The 24146-nt window shown below is 40.2% G+C and overlaps 1 protein-coding gene across 4 annotated transcripts; it reads left to right on the top strand.

The window, feature by feature from the left end:
- The first annotated feature begins 1501 nt into the window (after positions 1-1501).
- jph1a (junctophilin 1a) lies at positions 1502-23612 on the top strand. 4 transcript variants are annotated; one of them, XM_030769538.1, is made up of 6 exons: positions 1502-1880; positions 3357-4119; positions 16158-16276; positions 22725-22902; positions 22975-23416; positions 23532-23612. In XM_030769538.1, the coding sequence occupies exons 1-6, from the start codon at positions 1502-1504 to the stop codon at positions 23610-23612; spliced, it is 1962 nt and encodes a 653-aa protein (XP_030625398.1). The 4 variants fall into 4 exon arrangements, with proteins under 4 accessions (XP_030625398.1, XP_030625397.1, XP_030625399.1 ...); XM_030769537.1 differs by having other exon boundaries at positions 22725-23020; positions 23081-23416; XM_030769539.1 differs by having other exon boundaries at positions 22725-23053; positions 23132-23416.
- The last annotated feature ends 534 nt before the right edge of the window (positions 23613-24146 follow it).

Here is a 24146-nt window from a genome sequence, read left to right as displayed (position 1 = left end):
TTTAGCTGTCAGTGTCAGGAAATCAGTGCAGCCTCCCTGCCCAGCCGTGCCAGGCTCCCCGCGCGTTAAAGGGCACAGACCAGAATAAATCTCTCTGTTAGTTTAACAGATAGTCCCTACCCTCAAACGACCGTCGGAAAATATTGGTTTTAATTGTTTATAGTCATGCTGATATTTTTTTCGCTTTCAATCACCCTGGCACTCAGAAAAAGCATCAAAACCTCTAAAAGTATTAGAAAATAGCAGACTGGTTATTCACATTAGGCCCATTTTTCAGTTGCATGATCGTTACATTACAGGCTATTTTACATAAATGGACAGATAGAAAATGCAACTTACTCATTTTTTGTTCTAAAGCAAGTTTAGAGAACATTTTCATGACTTCCATCACTAGATGTCACTGTATTCCTCCACTTTTTATCCAAAGATATATTTTAAGCCAGCCGACAAGTAATAGTTGTGCACTTTGCAGACAGTCTTGAAAACTTGTAATTTTTAAAACCTAAACTGAGAGATTTTACAGGTACCAATGCCACACATCCCATGGTCAAGCAACCATTCAGTAATCGAGACAGTTCTCAACGCTTTTATTTTTATTCATTTATTTTTTTGGACATTCCAGTTTCCGCAGTAGGGTGTTCTCTTTGGACGTAGGGGCACGGGACGCTTAAATTTGTGTTTCGAATTGCTTACAATTAAAAAAGAAAAAGAAAAAAAAAAACATGACCGGTGGAGGGGGGGGGGGGGGGTGGTAACCGTACCCTAAGTTGATTGACTTGGTTTCGATTGTAAGGCAATTTTATCATCTTTTTGATTCACAGATAGAAGGAATTGCGCATTTAATTTCTTACAGAAGTAACCAGTTTTCAGTAATTTGTTACTCCTCATGTGACAGACTGTCTACGTGACCAAGATACACCTGTGTACAAAGGGAGGCGCCTTTTTCAAAACTTCCTGAAAGCAGCTTCCATGTGATAACTGGCTACTACGTAACCATCTGAGCTGAGATTTACAGCTCAATAGCAGTTCATAATTCAAAAGGTTTAAAACATGTATCCTCTTGATCAGCTGTGGGAGATGTATGGGAGGTGCTACAGAAATGACGTCATAATTGGCTGTGTCTTTCTAGCCTGACGGTTCTCAACTCCTGTCTCCCTCCCTGTACAGTGAGAGTGCGAGGGGGGAGTCGGAAACCACAGCGGCGGTTTCAGCGTGCGGCTCCGGTAATTATGCAGTAACCCTGCCTCCCCATTCATACTCTCACATACAACCACGCATGCTTGTCCTCACATATCCAGCTTTGAAATTATAACACTGCTCAGCATCCTCAACCGCTTTTTGTTTGTTTGTTTTTGTTTCTTGTACTTCTTCAGAGTCATCGACTGGCTCATCCTTCTTATCTTTACTCCAGAACTTCAGGGATAAAATACTGAAAAAAGGGAAAAAAGAAAAAAAAAAACCGGTAAACACAGCATTTGTTTTTGTTTTCACCCTATTCTGAATGACGGGCGGACGGTTCGATTTCGACGATGGAGGCACTTACTGCGGGGGCTGGGAAGATGGGAAAGCCCACGGACATGGCATATGCACTGGACCAAAGGGTCAAGGCGAATACGCCGGGGCCTGGTCCCACGGCTTTGAGATAGTAGGAGTTTATACCTGGCCCAGTGGGAATACGTACCAAGGCTACTGGTCACAAGGCAAGCGGCATGGGCTTGGTGTGGAGACGAAAGGAAAATGGATCTACCGTGGAGAGTGGAGTCATGGGTTTAAAGGTCGATATGGAGTTCGTCAAAGCAACAATACACCTGCGAGATACGATGGAACGTGGAGTAATGGTTTGCAGGATGGGTATGGGATCGAAACCTACGGAGATGGCGGTAAGTACCGGATAAATTGATCTCTTATTCAGATGTTGAATTAAACTACCAAGGGCTTGTCATTTTTAGCATCAACACTAATTTATGAACAAACACGTAGTTGATGATTATACAAGATAAATTTCTTTTTAAATTGTAGAGGAAAGGCGGACTGCTGTGTGTTCATATTTGCTACATTGGCAGCTGGTCTTACTCGGTTAAAAAAAAAAAATCGATTTTGTTCATGTGGTTTAGCCCACTCTACTGCACATGGTACAGCAGGCGATTGAAGAGAGCACAGACAAGGCTATATGTCTCACCATTATCTAAAATCCATCAAAGCAGCGCATATTCTTATAACCGTATAGCCTATTGCCGCGTTTCAGCATATTACTATGCTGTTCTAACCAGTCGTATTACTGTAACTTTTAAACTGATAGTTTATTTCAGTGTCAGTTGAACCGATTTGTTGTGTTTTTATAAGGTATCTCTCGTCCAAACACACCATCGTTTTATGTCAACACTCTCCCTGTGCGGAGAGAGAGTTAGAACAGATTAGGAAGACACGGATGCTTATCTTTCTGCTCTTTAATCCCCAGACACCCTATCATGCGTCAGTGATCAAGTACTCAAAGTAACAGTTGCCTAGTTCTTTGAAACATTGTCAAAAGGCTCAATGGTGTGCTTTCACGAATTAAGCTGAGCAAAATGCAGTTATCTCCGACACTACCAAAATACCTTTTCAGTCTAGCTATGCGGGGTGTGTTTACCAGGTTCTTATGCTGGCTGTCTTTGACCAGTGAACAATTAAGAAAATTTGAGAAATGTCACCACCAGGTTAATTATTACTATTATCAATACTTTGTAAAGAATTTTTCAGGAGTCTTACTTGCCACAGTACGTGTCTTGGTAACAGTCTGATGTTACAGTTAAATGATAACAATGGCAATGTTGTTTTAAATGATTATGGAATTATCGCTTGCATTGTTTATGAAGTTGAAGATGAAATTCTTCTTGTATTTGTACATTTGCACACTTGAGTGCTGATGCACATCAATGGACAGGGCTTAACAAGTGAAGACAATTGAACATGATATCCTGACATTCACTTGTGCAGAGAGGAAGTTGTAGAACTGCACACTATGCTGTTTGGTTTTTTATACCTTGGAAACACCTTCAGAATGCCTGCTGTCCATTCCTTATATATTGTGTCATTACTAGTACTTCAAAGATGTCTGGGTATTCCAATGCTGGTCATCAGGCAGGAGGACCTACTAGGTCTAATGTACATTAATATGATTGCTTTAACCTAGTATGAAAATATAAGTTGTCTTTGTCCTTCCTTTGATCATCAAACAGTGATGACAAAACAATTGTAACTTAGCTGTATTTTTTCTTTGCCTATGAACTCCTGCTTGAGCTGGATAGAGTACGAGTCATGTGACTTGGTTTATCATTCAGTAATATGACTGTATGTCATTGTCTGATTTTCATTAGGTACATACCAGGGCCAGTGGATGGGAGGGATGCGCCATGGTTATGGTGTGCGTCAGAGTGTGCCTTATGGAATGGCTACGGTTATCCGCTCACCGCTCCGAACCTCTCTGGCCTCCCTCCGCAGTGTCCAGAGCAATGGCACTGTTCTCCAGGATGCTGCAGCTGACACGCCGGTGGGCAGCCGTGGGGGTTTCGTGCTGAACTTTCATAGTGACAGCGAAGTAGTGACTGGTAAGAAAAAGGGCCTTTTCAGGAGAGGTTCTCTGTTTGGCAGCCTCAAACAGCTGAGAAAATCAGATTCGAAAACTTCCATATCGAGCAAGCGCAGCTCAGTGCGAAGCGACGCCACGATGAGTCGCATCAGTTCCAGCGATGCCAACTCCACTATCAGCTTTGGGGACGGTGAGGCACCTGAAGAGTACATCCCAATGGAGGACCACGTGGACGCCACCACCACCGAGTCCTACATGGGCGAATGGAAGAACGACAAGCGAAATGGTTTTGGCATCAGCGAGCGCTCCAACGGGATGAAATATGAGGGAGAATGGATGAACAACAAGAGGCATGGATATGGTTGCACTATATTCCCGGATGGAACCAAGGAGGAGGGAAAATATAAAAATAACGTGTTGGTCCGTGGAATAAGGAAGCAGCTAATTCCCCTTAAAAATCCAAAAACCAAAGAGAAAGTGGACCGGGCTGTAGAGGGAGCCCAAAGAGCTGCAGCTATCGCCAGAACAAAAGTGGAAATAGCAGCTTCAAGGTATGCGTTCTGTTTTGTCCACGAAATGTCTCTTTGTGTTCCATTCTTCAAATTGCAGGCTGTGACCATCGTTAACATTTTGGTGTATTCCTGGACCTAGAGATGTAGCATGATGTAGATGGAGATGTAGATGTGGATTTAAATGTAGATGTTGTCAAATGCTGCTTTGCCTCTTTAGTGCCAAGGTGACTTCCTTCAAATGAGATCTTCTGATTTATTGTTATGAATGCCTCTGTCTGATCCTTTATAGCTGGAATCATGAACTGTGTGATCAGCCTTTGAGAAGAATGGTTTCTATTATTTGTTCGTGTTTCAGATGCTTAGGGAGAGTTCATGTGGTCATGCATCTCGTGTAGACTATTATGTTACCTGTTACCAATGCCAAGCTATGCTCTGAGGTGGCATTCTGACTTTCATGAGTGGACATTTTTATGAAATCACACACACACACACACACACACACACACACACGCACACACACAAATATATGTATATATACACACACACAGATATATATATATATATATATATATATATATATATATATATATATATATATATATATATATATATGTATTTATACACACACAGAGATATATACACTTTTATTCATGAGAGGACAGGAGTAATCTCAAACTTGCAGCCTCATAATTATGAATGATGGGCAACCTGACTTTTCAGTTGCCAAGACATAACATTCATAAATCACATTTCATGTATCTAATAGCATAAAGTGTTCACTAAATGTTCTGGTATGTCATAAGGACAGCATGCCAGCACACACACACACACACACACACACACACACACACACACACACACACACACGTATGCTCTCTTCTCCCCCACCAGGCCCTTCTCTCATCCACGCACACTTGAGCATACACATAGTGGATTTGAGGTCACTTACCATCAGATAGACAATGTAAAGGATTATCCAAGTCTGCACCCGACTGTGGAGAACAGCCATATTAGAACGTGTTAATATGGTAATAGCTAGCCCTGTGTACCCTTACTGAGTGAACTGAGTCTCCAGAGACCACTCTGTACATTTTTTAGCTTTTATGGGAGAGCATCATTCTCGTCTGTACCTTTTAAATTAGGCAGAGTGTTTATGTGTTTTTCAAAGCTGAAAGGATTAATAACATAATGAAACTGAGATAATGTGATAGATATGAAAACAGTTATTGGTAATTTAAGCCTTGCTGATTGGTTTCAGTTCTAATGAATGTGTTCAGAGATCTGCAGTACCTGCAGCAAGCGCATCACTGACAGATTTCTGCAGTGGCTGATGGTAATCAGCACAGGTTTTAATAGTGTAAGAACAGACTCTCTGTTACTGTATTGCCATAGCAGAGAACGTCTTTTAAAACTCTGTTACAGATTCAGTGGTCTGTCATCTCACAATGTGTTACATGTTTTAAATTATGCTCCTCACAGTAAAACTGTCCATAGTGAAATGTTTGAAGATGGTTATAATGTAGTGATAGCTGTAATATTCGTTATTTAAATTAAAACCAAGCACTTCATCCTCTGCGTCGCTATAGGAAATCACTGTTTCAATCATTTCACAGTATTATTATTAAAATGTACCTTACAATTCAGAGTGGGAATTTTCAATGTTTGGCTATAAAAATCCAGTCATTAATATATTGTCTCTATATAAGTAAAGGCTAATCACAATGTGTCATAGGAGTGTTTAGCTACATTTCATATTAATCCATTTTCCTGGAAGAGCCGGTAACACCAAGCAATCACCAAGCTGGGACTGTCGTTCTAAATCAGTACATTCATCTTAAAGGTTGGTAACAACTAGTTAATAATATGGTTTTAAGATGAGTTGAAGTAAAATAGGGAAAATATCATAATTGAATACCTATGAACTTGCAATATCTTACTACTAAGTTACAATGAACAAACTGCTCTTCCTTAATCACTGTCCAGGTGATATTAAGTCATTTTATTTCACATATAGTGTGCTTACCTCACAATATTTACTATAATTGTATTCCAGTGCAAGTAATTTGCTTTAAAGTTAGAGAAAGTAGTCTATAGGGAAGGATGAGGAAAACCACCGTCGTTTTCTCATTGTCAGATGAATGACAAGAAAGAGATGAGTATTGATTCACGAGGATTTAAATGTGCTTAAGAGCAGTTTTCACTTTAGTGTGTCCGTTTGTGTGTGTGTGTGTGTGTGTGTGTGTGTGTGTTTTAAACTAATCCATCCTATGTCCCTGAGCTGCTGACCTCACTCTGTTTAGTAGCCAATCAATAAGAGAGTTAACATGATGTGTAAAATGTGTAGCCTCTCTGGTGCCAGTCCTCAAAGGGACTCAAAGTGCCTAATGGGAGATTTCAGAAAAAAAGTCTCTTCTACAGTCAGCCCTGGCGAATAGCATCAGGGCTCTCCTTTTAAACGCTCTTTTGTCCTGCATGGTAACTGTCAGTCTGTGAATGGACAGCAGTACATGTGGGTGTGAATGTGGGTGTGTGTTATGCCTGTGAATTAAGATAAGTGAGCTCTATAGTCTGGCATTTTCCCTCTCTGGAGTGACTCAACTTCTGTGGTTACACCTCTGACCAACAACCAGAGTGTCACAGTTACGAGACACACTCTACAGCTCATTAGTCGTGTGCCAGAAATGAAATTAAAGTAAAGCCCTTTTACTACGACTTCAGTGCATTGAGATGCTGCGGAGTGAGAGCTCATCTGCAAGTTGCACCCGTGGCAAAGACTCAGAAATATTACTCTGAAGTTTAATACAGTCATAAAAGGGGGGAGAGTGAATATAAACCCACTCCTGTGCAATATCATTATAGTCCAACCTGGAGGCTTGTAAATATAACCCCTGCTAGCATAGTCTTTGCTGCACTCAACGGAATCTGCAGTTGAAGGGGTGCAAGCAAAGGTTAACTAGCATGCATAAGGCCGTGCTGTGAAAGGAAAGGTGATGTATTCAATATCAGAGTAACTGTATCAGGGGTTCGCGTCAGGACAAGATTGTTGGCTGATATGAGGATGATGATTTTACTTAAACAATGCCTTTGAAACGCATGGATAAGCTTGGCCTTCTTTGATTTCCCTCAGGAGTGAACAAAGGCAGAAGTCTTAGAATTCAGGGCTTATCAGTGATAACAAGTTCGGGCAACACTCCCTTTTACTTGAGTTTAAAGTTAATAATCACAGTGTCCCATCAAAACAACTTCATCTAGGCTCAATCAGTGCTCAAAATTAACTGGCTTTGTCAATTTAAAAAACTAATAGAGCAACATCAGTTTTACTGAAGTGCCAATTCACCTCAGTTTTCTATTATGTACTGACTTACTCTCACTTCATCATTAATTATTAGCCTAAAGGGGAATCTGTTGGAGGGTCTGTGTCTTATATTCATGTCATTTCTCTTCAGTCAGCATGGAGTCCTCTCTCTCTCTCTCTCTCTCTCTCTCTCTCTCTCTCTCTCTCTTTTCCTCATGCACGCTCTGGTGTGTCAGCACTGTTCACTTGGCTGACTAAATAAGGCAAAGCAGGAGTCAGCTTATCAGCACTGGACAGGAATATACAACCAGCCGGCAGTTGATACAGAAGCCCATCACTGCCATGCTATCATGCTATCTGTTTGTGCCACTGAGAGTGCACATATGTTTTACATTTATTATGCTACTGACTGCACTCAGATCTTTATTCCCTGTACAATAAAACCGTATGGACACTGCCATATCATCTGTGGGTACAGGATATGGTAGTGCCCAGACACATTAAATCAAACAATTAAAAGAAGATAGAGATAACCAACAGAAATTTGTGTCGCTATGCTTTGATTGATGGTAAACTATTTTTAAATTGAGCAAGTAGAGGCAATGCCATGCTGCCCAGTTTACATGAATTTTTTCAATTTGTGGAAAGACTTTTTTTTTTTTTTGAAGTTGAATGTTGTTGATAAACATAAGTAATTTACTTGATTTAGCCTGTGTTATTCAGGAGGCGTGGTAATATTTGGAAGTTGAAGGCTCTTGTCATTCTTTGAGTCTTGAGAGTCCTCTCTGCTGTGTTAACTGCGAAAGGTGAAGTAGAGTGAGAGATTACTTCATGCTGACAGGTAATGAGTTTGGAGCTCTTCAATCTTTCCTCCACCATGTGAGCCACTGTACCCTCATCAGAATTTAAAGCCTATATTTAAATCTGCTGATGCCATTGTTTACCCTACCTCTCTCAAGATGTTGATAGGAACAACATATAGAAAGATGGATAGGTGACAGCAGCAAGGGACATTATTCTATGTATGTTTTCAACCCTGTGTGCTGATGATACAATAATACCAGAACCACACACAGACACACACACACACACACACACACACACACATATATATATATATGTATATATATATGTGTGTGTGTGTGTGTGTGTGACAGAGAGAGAGATCTTTTTTATCTTTTATTTTACAACAGTATTTAATTGGATGCTTCTCAAGTCATTCTCTCCCGTACAGAAAGTTAGCTCTTGTTTGACAACATCTTCGTCTCTCTGAAGATGACCGTGGACCGTAAAGCACCCAAGGCTATCTGTCTGTCACTGGCTGATTAAGTATTTTAAACCATAACATGCTCCTGTCAGCCTGATCTTTGGACCATATTTGATATGAGGTTCTCTTCTGCCACGTCACATGGCATGAATGTGTGATACGCCTGTCGCCCAAAACAGCACTCAACATGCCAAGGAGATTTGGGAGCAGATGAGCCCATGAAAACTGTAATCAGAAAGTTAGACAGTTTGCATGTCAAGCGACAAGAGAGACAGTCAGAGAGGGTGAAAATCTGGTGTCCAGTTCTGGTGGAGGATTCTGTCTGAGTGCCTGATATTTGCTTAGTGTGTAGCCAGACAGCGCTACGATGATGAATGCGCTTACTGGACCAAAATATGACATTGCGGTTTTAGAGCGGTATTAAAATATCATAATTTACTTTATATAAAAAGCAAACAGAGATTATAGATGTTGACACATTGAGGCCATGAATCATAGACAGAGGAAACAAACAAGTTTGTTAGTCAGAGAGAGGAATTACGAAAAAAATAACTGAACAGAATTTTCGATTCAGCAGTTTTCTATGAGGCAGGTAATGTTACCTTCGCTCATTTTTAATTAAGGACGGTAATCTGTAGAGATATTGCGCCGCGTATATATAGCACATTTGTTAACTCTGGATTTAAAATATTGTTTGCTGTTTTTTGGTTACAGATTTCCTGCATCCATTTCAGACTGCCATTCTACACTGTTGACCTCTTTAAGCTCATTTATCTCAAATTAATTGGATGGTACATTGAGTAGAGGTCGCAGCAGAGCATATTATCCATATTTGTGCATTAGACAGAGGCTAAAGGATGTACTTAAATTTTCAGCAGGTTTTTATCCACCAGGACTTTCAATTGCCTTTAATCCACAGCAAAGCCCTCGCCTTGGAAAATGGTGGAATTTACAAAAGAAGCTAAGAGGTTGAGCGGCGTAGACTCTCATCGTGCATTTTTGTGGAGTTCACAGTTCCTACAGCTAATGGGCTTTAATAAATCTGTACGCTGTAGTGTGAACTTATTCAACAATAATTAACTCAGAGAGAGGACAGCGAGGGAGAAAGAGAAAGAGAGAGAAGACAGAGACAGTGTATGAGTCAGAACGGGTCCAGAGAGAGAGAGAGAAAAAAAATTTGCATTTTTCCTCATGTCAAACCTAGTTTGCATTACTGGTGTGAAGTTGATTAACCAGACCTCATTTCCTTTCCATAAAAAGAATTCGAATTTCACGGCACTGTCTGAAGGAACCTTTTCAAATGGATCACCTGTGAATATTATTATTAATGTTAGTTTAGAAAACATTCAGCCACATCTGTGCTCAGCTTGAAACCACAGCGGATTTTGCCACTTGTAAATCCAAGTGGCAAAAATAACCCTTAAAAACTGAACTAAGTTGGTCGTATTCTTAAATATCTGAAACTATTTTAAAATTGCGTTTGAAAGATGCTGGCTCGGCATTTTAGCGAGGCATTGTTGATGTAAAATCTGGAGTGTTTGGATCGGTGTATAGATGTGCTGGTTAACAGCAGTAGGTGGTAAGACTGGCCTGCTTCACCTCATAGACTCATCTGCACACTTGTGTTTGACAGTAGATGGGGGAGGGACCGGATATTGTTCTGTCCTAATTAGAACTACTGCACGAGCACAGTCTGTTGCCAGGCAATATGACCTTTCCTCCAACAGGTTCAGAGCTGGCTGCTGAACACACGGTCGAACATAGCATGGAAGATGTTCAGTTCCACACCATAAAGGAGTTTGTGTGTGTGTGTGTGTGTGTGTGTGTGTGTGTGTGTGTGTGTGTGTGTGAGAGTGTGTGAGAGTGTGTGCGCGTGTTTCTGTGTGTGTGTGTCTTCTCATGTTTGTTGTGTGTGTGTGTGTTTGGAATTGCCCGTCCCAGCATACTTTTGGAGCCAGCACTGTTCAGTGCCGATTGCCTGTTTGCTGTGGTGCAGTAAAGCTTCTTTTTTCCACACAAGTATGTAGTACACTGAATCTCTTTGTTAACACAGGGCCAGATGATATGTTGAACTGCCTGGCCAAGTGGTGTAACGTTGCCATGGCAATTGTTCCAGTCATCTTGTCAGCCATGCTCTGGTTTTCCACATTAGTGAAGTCGCTGAGAGCAAGACAGCATGTTTACTCATGCTTCCTGTTTTTTTTTTTTCTTTTTTTTTCAAAAAAACAAAGGAGGAACGTAGGAAAACGGAAGGAAGAATGAAGGAGAAGAAAAGAAGTGTTATGCATAGGGGCCGTATAAAATAAGCCAGATATTTTGTTCTCCTCGGTTAATGTTTATATGGGGTCATATGGGGTTTGTAAGGGGGGGTGAGGACTTTATCAAAGAGGTTGTAAATATGAAAAACAGTGATGTGTTTGTATACATACAGTGTGATTTCTTCGCCATTCACAAGAGGACACAGAAAATATAATACAGTACAATGCATAGATATTAGCATTATGGATTATGATTTTCATTAGTACCGTTATGCTTTTTTCTTTCGTCTGTAAGTAACAGTGAGGTACAGTATTCGATGGGGCATAGAGGAGGAGGTAGAACATCAGTCTGTTGGACTGTCTTCTTTATATCGCAGTGGAGCAATGTGGCAGCTCCCGCTTGTTTTCATGTACATTAATTGATTCACTGTTCACCCAAGTTCAATTGTAGTGTTTTATTTCCCTTTTTTTTTTATTTCTGTGCCCACTTTAAGAGTATGTCGAGCAATGTCAAATGTAATGCATATGTCCAAAACTCACTGCTGTTTAGATAACAGGAGAGACATGGCAAAATGAGAAGAATTCTCTAATGATCGTATTCTGAATACCTAAAAAGCATGTACTGGTAGACTGTATATGGGTTGGAAGTTGTGTGCAGTCAGGGAAATGTATGAGGATAATAATAATAGTAATGACCTGTTTAATGAAGTGCAAGTTGATCTAGGGCTTAAATCACAGCAGAAAATATTCTCTCTCACTCTCTCTTTCTCTCACACACACACACACACACACACATACAGACACACACAAACATATGCACACACATACAAACATACGCACACACAAACAAGTGCGTGTGCACACCATACACCATAAGCATATACAGGTGATGTCTGGAGAGTTTTGAGAAAGCATCCATTACTCTCTCCACAGCAAGTACGTCAAAAACGGATTAGAGATCTAATCCATACAGAACTGTCAGTACGCTGGGAATTTTCCATTTAATCAAAGCTGATTTTCATGACAATTCTCAGGCCAAAACATCTGTCTATGTTTTGGTTTTGGAATCTGCGAAGCTGTTACATTCTTTGAATTTTTTTCTTCCTTCTATACGAAGAACGATTTCACACTTTAGCTTGCCAGAGCTTGAAACAATTCCATTATCTACGGAATTTAGTAATGCAGAAATATATAAATGAAGTTGCTATTACTTAAGAGGCTGACACAGAAACACCAAAAGGTACATATGATACACGATATATTATATTATAGTAGCGTATATTATAGTATATTATTTCTTTATTTGAAAAATGCAAATTCAAGCACAATCTATGACATTCAACTCATAGTTTACATGTCTCTTTTTTTAAATTCTTCTCTAAAAAAAAGAAATATAGTTCACCCGTTTATGTGAGCCTCTCAGATGTTTACGTAGCCTCCCTCAAGAGTAGCCCCCGGTGCTCCGGGTACCACCGGGCATTGTTCCATTGTTAACCCTCTTCTTTTGTCCTACTGTCTGTCTGGTCTATTCAGACTCACTGAAAAGCACTGTGCAGCATATATTTGTGGGCTTCTAACTGAGTTTTATCTGCAGTAACTATAGCACTCATAGCCGGATGCGTTTCAGTGATCTCTTCCACTGCTGTACTCTTGTCATAAGGCCAATCCACTGTCCATATAAAATCCCAGTGTAGATTTCCATGTCCAATTGAATTGCATGTTTAAAAACAGGTTGTATGTGCTTTTAATATTTTTATTACACTGTATAATAATAGAAGTAGGATCTCATGAAGAGATTTCGTTTAGAGATGACGGTCTCTTACAGTGGTTTATTATTATTTTATATTTTTATTAGTGTATTCCTTTATTTGAGTAGATTATATTTGTATGTTGCCTGCCATATTCCATTTAATTGTTTGGCTAAAATTAGCAACTGTCACAAAGTTAACAACTGCTTTTTACTTACTGTAATATTACTGTACTACAGCCTTTCTATTTCTGAATATTTTACTGCGTTTGGATAAAACTACATCAGTCTTTAATCATTTGCAAATAAATAGTTACTTATCATGCTGGGCATGAATAATTGTGACATAATTTGGGTGTTCCCTTTGCTGGCCATTAATAGTATTAGTCATGCTTAAGTAGTCCTGAATTACCAGCAGTTGGAAATCCAATATGAGACTGAACACACACTGTGGATATGTGAGACCGTGTGCTAATTGTGTAAAATGTTAGGTATGCAATGTGCTTCTTTTAACTGGGGGACTCTTTTTTAGCAAAGGCCATAGACAAGTCATGTACATATAAGATCTTAAAAATGAATACTTGGGACTGTTGGTAATAACAGTATTTTCATCAACACATATAATTGCAGCAAACATTTCTGTTTGTTCTAAACAAATTTTGTAGCTTATTATTATGAGAGTGTTTTGAGTCAAAAAATATTTACTACCCTTATAATTTATGAATCTGATGGTTCACAAGCTTTATTGGTTTATTAAACAGTCTTCCTTAGGAAGGAACAATCATAATTTTAACTTGCACTCCAACTCTTATTTTTAATTTGTGGAGTGGACATGAACTCATACCATGGTCCTCAGACTGAAAAGAGAAGGTCACTTTTAAGGTTGGAAGTCTTCTCCACATGCTCAAGCACCAGTATGCATTCCAGTTGCTTAGGCCATGGAACCGACCAAACTGTGTCAGCATATGTGGCTGAGATTCTTCAAATAGGCCATGGCCTGAGGAGAGACGGGCATGCCCTGTAGCCACTAAGCACTCGTCTGGCTCAGCAAGGGGGCGGGCCAGAAAGGAGGTCGCATGCAGGGGCTGAAATTCAAGAGCACTGTAAAATTAGAGGGGCGTTGAGATGCATACTTCTGTGTTTTTAAATACCCAGAAGTCTTTCAGAGGGGCGCACCAACAAAATGAATGCGTCCTCAGAAAAAGAGAACATAATTGACAGGGGTGTATTCCTAGGCGTTAATGAGTCGTATGAGAGACAGGAGAAAAGTGGGAAAAGATTTCTTTAATCAGTCGCTGCCCTGAGGTACTCTAAAAATCTCTCTTAAATGTGATGTCAGAAATGGAGAGAATATAACTCTGACTTTTTCTATGTCCTAGTCATCTAATTTAATGCTACCATCATAGGGCTTAGAGGCACTGAGATATTAATTACCTAACTGTTGTGTGCTTATGACTGAGTCACCGGCTCCTCTGGAGCCTCAGACTGTAAGGTGTGAAATACGTGGCATTGATAGGTCTTGCATGCTGGTCTTTATAACCCCCATCAATTTCCTGCCCTCACAACCAAGACGATTGTACCCTGTTTTGTAACATACAGAAAGTATATGTGTGTGTGTGTGTGTGTATGTGTGTTAGCTGTGAACTATGGCTGGTCAGCAGTGGTGTAAAATACTCTTCTTTGTCTCTGGTGATGGTTTATTTTTGGAAGCTAGGCTATCCCAAAGCATCTGCTCACTCATACATTTTAACATGTTCAGAGCATACTCCCGTATGAGTGAAACAAAACCCACTATTGTGTCCAAGGAGTTAAAAAAAAAAAAAAAGAGTCATAAACGTGGGCATCCAGAATGAAGTCTAAATGGGGCACAGCAAACCCCAGTTTCTGTGTGTGAAACCACACTGTGGCAAATGTTTTCACATTGGTTTCAAGACACCATGGCACTATCCCTTGAGATTTTGAGAATCCTGCATTTTATTTGGAATAAGTCCCTATAAAAGCACTGAGCTGGATTTAATCTTCAGAATTTTATGGTATTTATTTTGTACTTTTGATGTCACGTTACGTAACAAGTGACGGCCAGAACGAGCTTTGGTAAAAAGGAAAAAAAAAAAAAAATCCCTGGTCCCTAATGCACGAAGCACACGGTCCCTCTCTGACAGGATGCAGGGTTTTTCTGGGAGGATGAAAACAGTGTGCTCCACAGCCCAAGGGCTGGAGAGGATTTGTGAAACAGGTCACCCCTCATTTCCTGTCCAGAAGCTTGCCTTTCACCATAGCCTGTTCCCTTAAAACTGTCTGGGGTCAGCGCTAAGCTTGCCATGATCCCAAATGCTGATTAAAGTATTTTGATATATATATACATATATATATATATATATATTTATATTGTCTTCATTGTGTATTTTCAGTTCTCTATTGCTGTCATTTGCAAACCAAATTTTGCAACATAAACAAATTATAATGAGGTGAAATTAGCATCGCTGTTGAGCTGTGCTGTTGTGTGCCAGCTGTAGCATTGCACTTTCTGCTTGTGATGTAGAGAGAAATTCTTTTGACGTGCAGTTGTTAAAGAATAAAAAGTGTTTCCCTAACCTTCTTAAACGTGTTGCTTTACTACAGTAGAGCCCTGTTAATTTGGTCAAATCCCAAGGCACAAAGGTTGATGATACGAACGAGCCCCATCTGTGTGTAATATTACACTGTTTGAGGTGAGGGCACTTGCACAGCCAGGGCCTCCAGACTGGATTAAGTGCTTTGTCGGATCCCCTTGCATCCATTTGTAAAAGCAGGATTTGGATTTGACAGAGACAGAGGGGTCGCCGTGGTGCGTGACTCTATCGTGCCTCTGTGTTCCCCTCCCCCTTCACTCCGTCCAGCCGCATCAATACTTATGCTAACATATCATTATTCCTGTTGCCCGGTGACAAGTTTAACAGTTCAACGCTATTCTAACAAACTACTCCCCAAATGTACACATGCTAACACAAACATTTCTCAGGCACTCACGCAGTGATGAATCTCTGTCAATAAAAGTTACTCATTACAGTAAACAAACATTTTTCAGCACCTCTGTTAATACACGGAGTATAACATATATTGCATCTAACATGCAGTACTGTACATTGGACAAAATATAGGCTGGTAGCTGAACTATATCTTGTACTTGACAAACACTGTTGTATTTGCTGTAATTATTGTGTAAATGTGTAATCTAATACAATGAGCATGGACACAATTATGAAACAGAGTTGGGTCTCTAGAGTCTACTACAGAATGCTGGTATATATTTTTTTAAAGATAATTACTTTTTTTTTAATGAAAAGTACCTGACCGCCGCCAAGTTATTTACTCATTCAGTCAGTGAGATAATGTATACACAAACATCTATTCACATTACAAAAAGACTGTGTTTTAAGCTTAAACATATCCATAAAATGCCATCTTTATTTGCTTGTGATTGTGAAATGTGCAGGCAGGATCTAACTCTCTCTTATATACTGTGTGCAGGACGGCTCACGCCAGAACCAAGGCAGAGGCTGCAGACCAGGCTGCTCTTGCTGCCAGTCAGGACTCAGATATTGCACGAGCTGTAGCCAGAGAACTGTCGCCAAATTTTCACCAGCCAGGTAGAGGTGTATGCACTCACAAACACACACACACACAAACACACACACAGAGTATTCTACATAACCCACAATAGAACATACCCATAAGACCTACTTTGTCCGCTCTCGAACGTTGACATGACTGGTGTATTTTGACAAGGCCACACACAATACTTCACAAAGGACATCTATGGCCTCTCTTGGGATTCACAGATGAAACCCATGATAAACACTCTGAACTGTTTAGAGTTGAATCAGCAGGTTTTTTTGCATAGGTCTTTGCCTAGGGCACGCAGGTCCAGAGCCGTGTTGAGTCTGTAAACGTGGACCACAGCAAGTGCAGAAGGTTGCGTTTCTTTTCATTACTCTGTCCTCTCTTTTGCAAAACTAACCGAAAGTATGTCATAAAAAAGTTTGGTTTTCCATTCAGTTACATTTGTTTTTATTGCGTTAGACATTTTCTCATTACCACCACTAAAAACTGTGATCCTTTCCCTATCCATCTCCACACTATTGTTAGTAAACTAATCAATTATTCACGTTTATTATTTATTCAAAAATATTCCACCGAGCACCTGACTTATTGATTACTGGATAAGATATTGTGATAGTCCTTTCTGTTTCTTCTTCACATCTTTTTCTGTTGTCATACTTATTACGAATGATATTTACCATTAACGGGGTCTTTTAAAGACCACACTGTCTGTATCTTTCCATTTGTTCCTGACTGACAGCATCATGCTCAGACACAGATATTTTAGGCAGTAGAAATAGATTGCATGAGAGCAGTCTTGCAGATAACCCTGCAGACACACACAGTTCTTGTAGTGGAAAACAGAATGTGAAGTATGTTGAGTACTGCAACTGTTTCACAGAGAGCTATTACTGAATTGATACAGATAAGCCGAGGGCACGGGGCACCGTTGTACAGCAAGCTTGAGACCGTAGAGTCCGCAGCACCATCTCTCACATCCGAAAAGTAGATTTCAGCGGTTAACCCTAAACTCCGTCCCAAAAAATCACCTGCTGTCCACACACAGTTCAAAAGAAAGGTTTCGTTCGTCGGGTTTTTGGTGGTTTATGCATCATTGTAGGAAATTCCCTGTTTGGAAACTAGAGACATGCAAACGGAGAGAGGCTATGACTGCGATTAGTGTTGTTAGCTTTCACAGACAAAGCAGGGTTTTGTGTCTGTTGCAAAGAGGAATTCTTGTCACCATAGCGTCGCCCCTAGAATTAAAGGGAATCCCCTTCCAAATTACAAAAGTCTCTGTCTCTCTCCATCTCTCTGTCTCTCTCTCTCTCTTTTGGTACCCATTATTATGATATATGCGGGAGACCTAGGCTAGTTTGAATTAACTCAGCTTTTTGACACAGGGAAACCTAACTTATTTTTATAAAGCACAAACAGATAGATTATCAGGGCACTTTCTTTTCTGTTAATTTTTCTTTTTTTTCTTATTACTACACAGTAGCAGCTGCACATACCACATCTAAGTCCTCAGTGTACCTTAACCAAACTAAAGTACAACTTAGACGCAAATAGCCCCCAACTTCAGCTCTGTTGTTTATTCAACAGGAGCTGTTGGCTGTGTCTGTTTGAATGTCGTGTGTTTGGCTTCCTCAGAAGCAGGTTTTCTGAGGAAATGTAATGTAAGACTGGAGCCATTGAAAGCTGTTTCTATGGCTACAATGAAGCCCTGTGCTTGTACTTTGAAAGAACCAAACCTACAATAAAACTTTGGGTACAGGTGTTCTGTAACACTTGTATTTATACTGTTACTGTGGTTAAACAACTTCTCTGTTAGAAAACTCACAGTCAACACATTTATTAATGGATATATGTGATCTGAATACCATTTCTGTGGAAGTTAATTAAAGATAAAAAAAACTTCAGTTAAAAAAAAATCTTGTCCAGCGCCACATATCATATAAGCTTCTGAATGAATAATTGTTGTAATAGTTGTTGTAGTAACAGAAAAATTCAATGAAGAATTGTTCTTATAACAGAAGGATGAAACCTGTAGTGTGTTTCATACAAACAGAGATTAGATCTGCTTCTGGCTGTGCTATGATTAATCTCATGTTAGCTTTCAATGGGCTTGTTGCCAAAAAGTGTCATAAAATAGAGCATGAGTCATGGATAGACAATGAAAGGCATTTGAATACGGATCTGTACACAGGCAAGGAGCCCAGATGAGGACACTGTTTGTTGTTTGTGTTGTGGAAAAAAGTGGTAATATTCAATAGCAACATAGTGAGAGCAACAGGTTCTCTCCCTAGAGCAGAAAACTGAGCCATAAATGTCCCATTCGTTTAGTTATTACATCCTAAGCACTTATAAAACCTAAAAATGCTGATTCACGAAAACATACATTTTTAGTTAGCGAGCTTCCATATGTGTCATCTATAACTAGGTTGACCTGTAACCTACTAGCATTGTGAATGAACCACTTTGGCCGTTATGCCTTTTAAGGTTATACCTTCATTATTTGTTGTGAGTCTACCACTATGCTGATATTTTGTGTAAATAGCATCCCTTACATTTCCAGTTCATTGTGTTTACACTGTGTTAACACATGTATTTATGATATCTCTCCAGCATTTCCTGTGGTAGCATTGGTCCACTACAATGTGATGGCATAACTGATGGAATATATCATAATGTGATGTAATAACTCAGGGGTAAGGTCAGGCTTGGGTGTTAGGTCAACTTGTTTTTTTTTTTGTTTGTTTTATTAGCCTGTTCAGGGGAGACTGAGTCATTGCTCAGTTAAAACCAGTTTATGTGAGTGACGTGTCAGGTTATTCTGAGCTGAACAAATTGCTGTACCTGCAAAGTAGTGGCACCCCCACTGTAAATCACCAAAGTTTTTCCAAAAGAAACAGAATATAACTGTATGAAGGGTTACCACACTTGCTTGTAATTGGCATTCCTGACTCATCACGGATTAGCACCGAGTTTTAGAGTGCTGTTGGACAGAAGGGAGAGAGAGAGAGAGAGAGGAAAAAAAATTGCTGACCTTTCAGTACTGTGTTTACTCGTCCCACCTCAAAGTACTGTGGCCCAAAGAGCTTTATAGAGTGACGTTAATCAAGCTATATTTGGATTGAATGCGTCCCTATTGGAGACTAATGGAGACATTGCTGGAATGGTAGCAGGCTGAGCAGTGGTGCGGTCTAGCGCACACCAGCCCTTACTCACTGCAGCTGTCCATTCCTTCAGTCAGACGTCTGCTCACCAATCCCTTCAGCCCCACGCCAGCCACCCCCCCCCCCCCCCACCCAAACACCCGACTCAAGGTGTCATGGAACCAGGTGTCCCTTCCACGCCAAAGCCCCCCGTGCTGGCAGCTGAGCACAGAAGCCTGTCCGGAGCTGTGTGGTGCTAGTTATCAAGATCTACCGTTTAATGTCAATGGTTGTTAAATCAAAATATGACACATGCTATTGGATATTTGGTCAGTGTTATAAGGTGAGACTTAGTTTCCATACTCATAATCATAATGTCAAAAAAAGACAATGACTGCCCTCATAAGATACAACCATTGTAACAATAGCATAAAAATAGCAACCTGCAAAGTAACATTTTATTGCAGATTATATACAATACACTGTACATAGTAAACCGGCTACATCAGCTGGTGGTCATTCAGGAAACGTGTCATTAAAATAGCATGTGTGATTTAAATGGACTGGACAGGCTACTCATGAAAAGCTTAATAAATTCATATGGCCCAATATCACATGTCACTGCACGTGAGAGCGTGGCCCATTTGTTTGTGTAGGAGGCCCATGCAAATTAATGCAAAGAGTAGACTATGTACTGACCCATGAGAGTGATTTCAGAAGCTCAATATGCCTGTGGAGCACATATTCAGTTGGTTTGTTTATACTGCTTTCTAGTGTCTCAGTCTGTAATCTGTAATGAGTGCAAACAATGGCCAGCTGGCCTCCTGTTGGATGTAATGGGGTTGTGTCTTTCAACGGAGAGCGTAAAGATTTGTCAGAAGAATTGAAGCTTTGTGTGCACATGCAACACACCACGGTTTTCAAATCCTAAATTGAGAGGTTGTGCATGTAATATTTATCTGAAGTTGTTGTAAGTGTTTTGATATCATTCAGGGTTTTCAGTCTCTCTCTGTCTGGTTATGCAATGCCACTACTTGTATATGTTTCAGTTGCACTTAAGATACTGCTGTTTAAAAGCAAGAGATGAGATGAGATGGTCGTGTAGCTTCCCCCTAGTCAAAGAGGCCCTCTGCTCTCTTACATTAACGATATACCTCTCTTTATAGTCAGTTCATTCAAAATTAAGGTCAGTAAGGATGAAATGGTCTAAAGGTTTTAAACAGCCAATCTATCATATTCCACCCGTGTATGCTCGCTGCGGCAGAAACACGCCCGGGATTATCCTGATCAGAGCTGGCATCTGTGGACCAAACAAAGAAATCTATTATTCTTACAAAGCCTCAGAGATATGAGTATAGGCTGTGTTAGATAATACCCAAGCCATCATAATATGTAAATAATGTTGGCTAGAAACACATTAGTGTCTGTCATTAAGCAGAATTTGTATTTCATCTAGAAGCATCTGCCATCTTCCTCATCTACTTTAGACTAAATTTGTTTGTTGCTATGACTCATTCTATGAAATATTCACAAGGAATTCTGTTTTTAATGCTTTATTAGACATTATTATTATTATTATTACTGGGAGTAGTAGTAGCAGAAGTAGTATTGTTGTTGTTTGTCGTTAGCTATTTTAGCCACTGTCAACAAGGTACCAACCCTACACCTTCTTATTCTTGGCTTCAGGTTGGCTTTATTTTTAAAACTTGTCTCCATTCTCAGATTAAAATTCTGTGGCACTGATTTGTAATACAACAACAGATGCTGACTTCATCCGTTTCTGATTTGAAAGTCAATCAAAAGCAACTTTTGTCATGCAGTGAAATCCAATATGTCTGAATCAAAAAATGTTCTGTATTGGGTATTAGAATGGACTTTTCTCATTACCAGAATGACAGTCAGTTGTGAGTTACTTTGGCTCTCTCACTGGATAATGGTATCTGGACAATGCTTGGAGGCTCACACGGGTGTGTACACAGACAGAATAAAATCACATGGAACCTCCCATGAAGCTAGACCACATATTGAGTTATAGCATAAAATTAAGTTCACAAGATACTTTAAGCCCAGTAAACTTCAAAATCCACTCCCTTGCTTTGTAGTAGGTCTTATTGGATGTCACTGGTGTCAAGTGAATTAGGAATTGCCAACCACAGTAAAATACTTTGGGCTTAAGAGCCGACAGATTTCCGAGAAAGACTCATTATGCAAAGTCAGGATTTTGTGTACCTCGGTTCTGCTCTTAGCTTGTCAGCACAAGAGTTTCATCATTTAATTGGTTCTAGAACAATGTGTTCTCTCTGAAAAGAACATATAAATCAAAGAGGGGGCAAGGGCAGTCTATTAGCAAGATTTACACTGTGAACTTAAGCACAGCTTATCTTGATATTGTTTTATGTAGTTTTATTCAGAGGACACGCGTCTAAGCTAATATTTAGGATGTACTTGAAGTTAGTCTTCCTATGCCATTTTCCCAACGAACAAAAACAAATTTAGATAAACAACAGGCACTGTTTTTCATTTTTTTCATTCGATGAGAGATCATTATATACTAAACGTAGCAACACTAAAGTGTCTCAGCCATTGATCTGTGTGATAGATTTCATGTTTGCTATGTAAACTTGGTGAATATTGGTAAAATATTAAATACATAACCATTCTCCCTGTATCCGCTAAGGTATGTAAGCACTGAAATGGACATTAGCCTTGGAATAGATGACACTGTTTGTTATCTTTATACTGTCCGGTATTGTGAAGAACTCTTCTACTACTCTGTTATGTTTGGACCAAGGCCCTACATTACATGGGAAATAAAGTTTCCCCAGAGCTTTCTCAGTGAAAAGAATCGTTAGCAGCGACTGTGACCCTTGAGTAATTTCAGTGCGCAAACTGAGTGACTTGGGGTGCTCAGATAGCAGAGCAGTAAATTATACTGCGTGCCATCACCAGTTGGGATCTCAGCGATACTGCTAGCAGGGTTCTGTTTCCCCAAATAACACAATTGGTTCATGTTTTGGTAGGTATTCTCCCAGTCGTCGTACTTCAGCGACCCCTTGCATCTTTGGGGTGCCTGTGCAGCTACAGCCAAATCTAGAGGGAATAGCAACGGGTGTTCTTATTCACTGGGCAGGTCAAAAGTAGTGGTGGTTTACATACATTAGGGGATGAATGCAGTAGTCTTCACCTTCCCTGATTGCCCCAGGGGTCGAGCCATTGCGGGACATTGGACATTGACGATTAAAAGGGATGAAAAAGAAAATCCTGCAAACCAGTGAATAAAACTAAGTGACATAATTGAACATTGGTTTATAATTTCCCATTGGTTTATGCCTTTCAGGTCTTGACTACATCAAACAGAAGTTTAATGAACCTGCAGAGATCAAGGAGGTCCCAGAGGAGAAGAAGAAGGATAAATCTCCTTCAGGAAGTCCACACTTCTATCGGAGAGGTACAACGCCATCCCACTCTCCTGCTCAGAGTCCGGGTCCCACGCCCCCTCCCTCTCCTAAAAAGAAGTCCCAGCCTGCCAACAGCAGCGTGACCCGGAAGATAAGCAAGGACAACACCAGTGTAACCCGAAAGATAAGCAAAGACAGCACCGGCGTTGCTCGAAAAATAAGCAAAGACGAGAAAGCCTCCTTTTCAGAAGCTACCAAAGCACCCCCTGCACCCCAAGCCCCACTCAAACTACAGGACGTGCCCCCACCAAAGCCCCCCAAAGCCCCCGAGCTTGCAGACAACCAGCTTATCCCCAGAAATGGGCAGGTCCATGCGCAGTACCACAGCTACTATGTTAAGGCACCAGTAAAGGGGCCCCCTCCAGAGGAACCTGAGGATGAAGAGCCTGAACTAACACAGTTAAATCTGGCCAGAATGCCACCATCACCACCCAAGCTTTTCAGGACCCCTTCCCCTAAACCTGCCCCTGAAGTCAAGCTCAGGAAACAGGAATCTATAAAGCCAAAGAGCCTAGCAGAAACCAAGAAAGCCAGCTTAGATATTCCTGATGAAATGCTCGAAGAAGAATCAGTAAGTGAACCTTTTTCATATATATTTTATTTCACATGTTCTGTTTTGCACTGGATAATAATTGTATCTTGGTTAAAGTTACCCATACAACTTTCCTGTCTTCTTTATACCCCAGGGTCCTAACTCAATTTTGGTTGCCATGGTTATGCTTTTGAATATTGGCCTAGCAATCATTTTTGTCCACTTCCTGACATGATAGACATTTCAAGTGTTTCAGGTAAGCATTGTTCATTGTTTCATTGTGAGATCGTTTTAGTAGTGCTATGTCTGAATATGATCCAGCATACGTAATCTTCCATGCTTAAATCTTCCGACTGTTTTGGCTACTCAGTGAAGTCATGGCAACAAGCACTGTTATGTCAACGGTCAACTCAGGCTTGGCCAGGGGTGCACTGGAATTCACACGAGACATGGCACATCCCATCAGGAGCCGAGCATCTCCCCTGCACCTCCATCTGTGGCTCTTTTGGATCCTTTGAAAGCTGAAGTGAGTAATAATGTTGAAAAATAAATTAAAAAAAAAAAAAAGAGTAAAATAAATAAATAAATAAATAAAAATGTAAAATAAATCTAAAAGAAATCATCTCCAAATGGAAATTGTGCTGATCCAAGCCCTAAAGCCACTGAAGAGTATGGCCACTCCATCTGGCCCCGGCATATACAGAGACTTAACTGGAAATGTTCGGAGATGCACTTTTAAAATGACGGGCACTAACAGCTGCCTTACTGT

Source organism: Chanos chanos, chromosome 3 (assembly GCF_902362185.1).
Source record: "Chanos chanos chromosome 3, fChaCha1.1, whole genome shotgun sequence".
Lineage (NCBI taxonomy): Eukaryota > Metazoa > Chordata > Actinopteri > Gonorynchiformes > Chanidae > Chanos > Chanos chanos.
Note: the sequence above shows the minus strand (reverse complement) of the source record. Positions and strands in the feature narration are given on the sequence as shown.

Coding starts and splice junctions, on each gene's coding strand:
- jph1a (XM_030769536.1), top strand. CDS start 1,502: ATGACGGGCGGACGGTTCGATTTCGACGATGGAGGCACTTACTGCGGG. Junction 1,881..3,356: donor CGAAACCTACGGAGATGGCG/GTAAGTACCGGA, acceptor GATTTTCATTAG/GTACATACCAGGGCCAGTGG. Junction 4,120..16,157: donor GTGGAAATAGCAGCTTCAAG/GTATGCGTTCTG, acceptor TACTGTGTGCAG/GACGGCTCACGCCAGAACCA.